This window comes from Pteropus vampyrus, unplaced genomic scaffold (genome assembly GCF_000151845.1).
Source record: "Pteropus vampyrus isolate Shadow unplaced genomic scaffold, Pvam_2.0 Scaffold85, whole genome shotgun sequence".
Taxonomy (NCBI): Eukaryota; Metazoa; Chordata; class Mammalia; order Chiroptera; family Pteropodidae; genus Pteropus; species Pteropus vampyrus.
This window is the reverse complement of record NW_011888866.1, coordinates 8306004-8311259: the sequence shown is the minus strand read 5'-3', so window position 1 is coordinate 8311259 and position 5256 is coordinate 8306004. Positions and strand designations below refer to the sequence as shown.

At 39.7% G+C, this 5256-nt stretch overlaps 1 protein-coding gene across 2 annotated transcripts in view; it reads right to left on the bottom strand.

Annotated features, from left to right (window-relative positions):
* The window catches only part of RSL24D1 (ribosomal L24 domain containing 1), a 20028-nt gene extending 19367 nt beyond the window's left edge, over positions 1 to 661 (bottom strand). The window contains exon 1 of one of the 2 annotated variants that reach the window (XM_011363460.2): positions 468 to 661. In XM_011363460.2, coding sequence (XP_011361762.1) covers positions 468 to 548 — 81 coding nt within the window. In that variant the 5' untranslated portion in view covers positions 549 to 661. The remainder of the gene's footprint in view (positions 1 to 467) is intronic. The other variant, XM_023532571.1, reaches the window with a different exon arrangement.
* Between the last annotated feature and the right edge of the window lie 4595 nt (positions 662 to 5256).

Here is a 5256-nt window from a genome sequence, read left to right as displayed (position 1 = left end):
ATAACCTCATAATATATAAGTCTACTATTAAGCCACATGCAACATTTCTATCGACCACTACACACTATGGATAGTCCCAAGTCTATGGACACAGACCCTAGGAATGACGCTTGACCAAGCATCCGTTCAACAAAGTTTACTGAATTGAAAAACTTGGCCCATGTACCAGAGTGGCCGCAGTACCCAAACACACCCTCGCAGTCCCCGTCGGGGCTGGCTGAGACCGCTCCTGAACCTCATCGCAGCCAGCCTCGCCCAAAGTTGGCCTGGTGACCAGCTCCGTTCCCGACGCCCACAAGGAGAAACTTCCCAAGCGGGAGGTCGAGGCCGGAGCTCCTCGCGAAGCCTCCCTCCCTCGAGGGCAGCGTGGAGAACGGGGCCGAACGCCGCAGGCGCAGAAAGCCGGGCGGGTTAGGCCTCGGCCCGCGGGAGCGCAGCCGGGCGCGCTCTGGCATTGGCCCCCTCACCTTGCAATCGTTGCGGACGAACATCATGCCGTGGCCAGGGTATATGGGCCCCGAACAGAAATAACACTTCTCGATACGCATGTTGAACGCGCGTGGAGACCCACCACCCAAAAGCCGAGCTTGAAAGGAAGTGACGTAGCCCCGTCACAGGAAGTTATTTTCTTCCCAGTCCCGACCCGGAAAAGTCGAGCGTGCAGCGCTCCTGAGGGCCCCTAGAAAGCGATCCGAACCCGACTGCGCCCCCTCGTGGCCGCGCCGGCAAAAAAAAAACGCTGTCGTTGGGCGCAGGCGCAGAGCTGCACGGTCAGCCTGGCCACCCTGTCTCCGGGAAAGTGAAACATGACTCTGCGCCGCCTGTTGAGGTCGCTCTCTCACAGCACCTAGTTTTCCTTCACCGTGCCCTGTAACGTGAGGATTTACTCATGTCTTAGATATCACGTCTTTGGTTTGTGCTTTGCCCCTAGAGGGCTTTCTACACGTTGGGTTGTCTCTAGAAGTCACTTCTTCACTCCCTTCCCTAGACTCGCTGGATTCCGGTCCCGAGCGGACCTGCTTGGCGTCCGCTACGGGAAACTACGCTTCTTCGGACATTGCGACGCAAGCAGTTGCGTCTCAGGCTCGCTGGATTTTACGACCAATTTTTTAAAGACTTGTAGTGATGTTCTCTTCCTTTATTCCTCCTCCCTTTTAATCGATATACAGATATGGCAAAAGAAACATTTTCATCGGAAACTAAGGTTCCTGCCCCAGACCTCCAGTACCCCTCCCCAGAGCCAATTAGTTCCTCTTATTACCTACCAGAGATTTTTCTGTGCGTAGCGAAAAATGTCAGCAAAGGGCAGTACGTGCGTCTCCACTCTCTCTTCTTTACAGCACTAATAAGCATCCTAGTCACCCTTTCCCGCTGTTTTCGTTCTTCCCTTATTGGAATGTGAGTTCTACGAGGGCAGAGATTTTTGTTGTTTAGTTTACAACTATATCCCTAGTACCTAGAACAGTTCCTGGTTCATAAATACTCAATACTCATTTTATTATCAATAAATACGTAACATTCTTTTTCATAGTTATATAGTGTGTGTGTGTGTGTGTGTGTGTGTGTGTATGTATAGTATGAAAGCATTTTAATTGGTCGCCTATGGATAAACATTTGTTTCCTATCTTTTAGCATAATAATCATTTGTACCTATATACTTTATTTTTCAAAAAAGAGTTTATATAGAACTGCTGGGTCAGAGGATATGTACCTTTTTACAATTTGGTAAATGATACTAAATGCCTTCCAAAAGGTTTTACCACAGTTAACACTCAACAACAACAAGTAAGATGCCTATTACACCACCTTCTTATCAAAGGTGATTTTGCCAATCTAAGGTTAATTTTTTTTCATGATTATTTTAACCTGAATTTAATTATGAACGAGGTTCAGAATGTTTCCAAATGTTCGAAATCTATTTTTTCTTTGAATTGCTTGTTTATACCCTTTACAGTTTCCTACTTTGTTGTTGATTTTTAACAGCTCTTTACATATTAAGGATGGTCAGCCTTTTGTTTACATTTAGAGATATATCTAATTTATCAATATTTTCAACTTTGCTTATAGTGTTTTTCCATGTGGAGATGTTATATTTGTATGTATCCAAATTTATCCCATCTTTCATGGTTTGGGTTTGTTTTTTTGCTTGGAACTACATTTCTCTGTTCAAAATTGTTTTTCATAATTTTTCTTCATTATTTTTATAGTATAATTTTTCACATTTGAATTTTCAGTTACTCTGGAATTTACTTAAGTGTAAATAATAACATAGGATTCCAATTTGGAGTTTTCCCCCCTAACCCTATATGTTGAATAAGGCATTGTTTCCTCAACTAATTCAAAATGTCACTTTTCTATGGGCCTACCTCTGGACTCTCTGATTTGTTTGATTCATCTATTTTATGTGCCTGTCATAAAATGTTTAAATTATTGTAATTTTTTTTAAATGACTGGGTTTACCTGTAGTCCTCCCCCTTCCTTCTCTCTTTAGCCTACTTATTCGTTGTTTCTCAGGCTATTCTTCACAGTTTATTTTTTCACTTGATTTCTAGAAGCAGTATGTCTAATCTGCATATGCGTATAATTTTTCCTTTTATCTAGTATTACATTTATTTCTCTTGTTTAATCATTTGACCAGTAATTCGAGAATAATTTTAAATGACAAAGGCACATACCAGAAATTTTAGTAATAAACATTTGCCCAACACTTCATTGTCAACCAAGAGACCGAAAATTATTTTACCCTTGTTTAATCTTCTCTCTTTCTTATCCCCTCAACAATTATAGGAGAACTTCACCAGTCTCCCCAAGCTCTTTACACAGATTCTTCACAAGTCTCTCAGTTTTATTCTTGAACAAGAAATTTCCTGCCCTTCTCATCTACATGATCACTCAGCTTCACCCTCTTACTTTCAATGTCAGAGTCCACATCCCTTATCCATGTTTTTAATCCCATACCCTACCCTTCATCTGAGACTTTGTTCCTTTCAGCCTATTAGCGTACTTGGTGCTTCACTTTAGGTCAAATGGGTGAATAGCCAATCTTAGAAATCTTTTTCTTTTTCAATTATTATAATAGAATACAAGAGAAAAAAGAGAAAAACGTGTTCCACACCCAACAAATTGAACTGAAATCTTGGAAATACTACTTCTTTTCATTTATCCTGCTTGAGAATTATGATTCCTGAATCTGAAAGTATATGTCTCTTATCATTACTAAAAAAATTCTCAGCTATTTGCTTTTCAAAATATTGCCTCTTCCTTTATTTTCTCTAATTTCTCTGTATAGAATTCCTATTAGACATAAGTTGAAGCATTTATCTTTCCTCTACATCTCATAACCTCTCTCATACTAACTGTATTTCTTTCTGCTGAATTCTGTATAATTTCCTCTGGCTTAACTTCTGGTTCACCAATTCTCCAACTCTGTCAAGCTTGCCATTTAACTTCTGACCGTTAAGTTTTTAATATCAATGGCTATATTTTTCGTAGGTGGAAGTCATTTTTTAAATTCAAATCAGTCTTATATCTTTAATAATGTCTTCTTTCCCCAGATGTTTCAATTCTTTTTATGTTTGCAATTATTTTAAACATTTTTTACTTTATGGTTTCCATCTGGTAAGTATATTACTTGAAGTTCTCAAGTGCCAAATCCTGCATTTCTGGTTTATTGGTCCTTGCTCATGGTTGGGGCTGCATGGGTGGGGAAGGAATGGATTATCAATTTAAATTGTGAGTTCGTGCTTAGTAGGGCGTTTTCTGTGAGAATTGTAAGGTCTGGATGGAGATTTTCCCTCTGAAAATGTTTTACTTTCTTCTACCAAGTAATCCAGAAATATCACAAACCACGAAGCACTTTTTATGTTAATGTTTTTGTCAATTTCTTGAGGTCTTTCCATTCCAGTGCCCTATTTCCACAAATCCAAGGCTTTCTCTCCTAACGGCATGTCGCCATTAAAACAAAGCACCTTGATCGCTGATACTGTCAAAACCAAACCCAAAACAAACCACACTCAGTGTCAGGTTGTTGTTTGTTCCCTCTGTTGCTGCTGCTGTAGTTTTGTGGGGGAGAGAGATGGTCTTAGGGTATTCCCTTACTTTCTTGAGAGATAACAGTACAGTTAAAGAACATGTTCATTATATTGTAATCAGCATCATCTAAGTGTTTTATAGTGAAATCTTTTTTCAGTTATATAGTTAGTTACCCATATTGCAAAAAATAGCCTGGAAATTCCATATCGAGATTTCTCATTTATAAAAATGCCAAGCCAAACATTCCTTATTGAACATTTCTTAAATAAATTGTTAACTACCTTAACCTCGACTTCTCAGATTTCCTAATGTCTCATAACAAACCAACAAAGATTTAGTACGTGTGAGCCTTTCAAAACATTTTGAAGCTGTCTTTTTCTCAAATTCTACTCTTCTGTCTTTGGACATTAATAGTAGGTTCTATTTTGAAAACTCTTTAACTTGACCCTGCTGCCTCTTAAGTACTTTATTCAATCAACTGATAACCATTTGAGTACCACTCATGTACCAGGCATTTTTCTGGGTAGTGGCAAAACAATTTTGGAGCTTATACCTTAGTGGATGGAGACAAACAAATAAATATATCAGGGCATGCTGAGTGACATGTACAATAGCAAAGCAGTATAACAGGTTAGAAAGTAACAGTCTGGTTGAGGCCATGAAGGGGAGTCTATAAGGTGGGCAGTAAATATCTTTTGGACAAGGTGATATTTGAACAACTTTAAAGGGTGGGAGAGAGAGCCATGCAGATATGTGGAAAACTAGCATTCCAGACAGAGAGAACAGCAAATTTTCTTGAGCCAGGAGCACATGAGACTGCTCCAAAGAGGCTAATGTGCCTTCAGAATGAGTGAGTGAGGGGCACAGTGGTAGGAAATGAGGTCAGAGTCCATCACCCCATTCCCTTCTCACCAATCAATTGATATACCTTTCACAATGTCCCTTGCTTTGTCTCTCAGATTCAATCTTTGTTCAGGCCCCTACCATCTTTGTTTTGTTCATCTGAGATTAGCTAGTATAACACTTCCTACACTGTAAGTGCTCCCTAAATGTTTGACAATAAAATTTGATTTGAACTACTTTCTCAAGATTATGTTGTCTTGGCTGGCCCCACATCAAGGACCTAACAGAATTTGTGTCCCTAAATTTTGTTTCTTTTAGTATTATGACCTCTAGTTTGATGCATTATTGTGGTGGGAAATGAAGTTATGTGCAAATACAAAC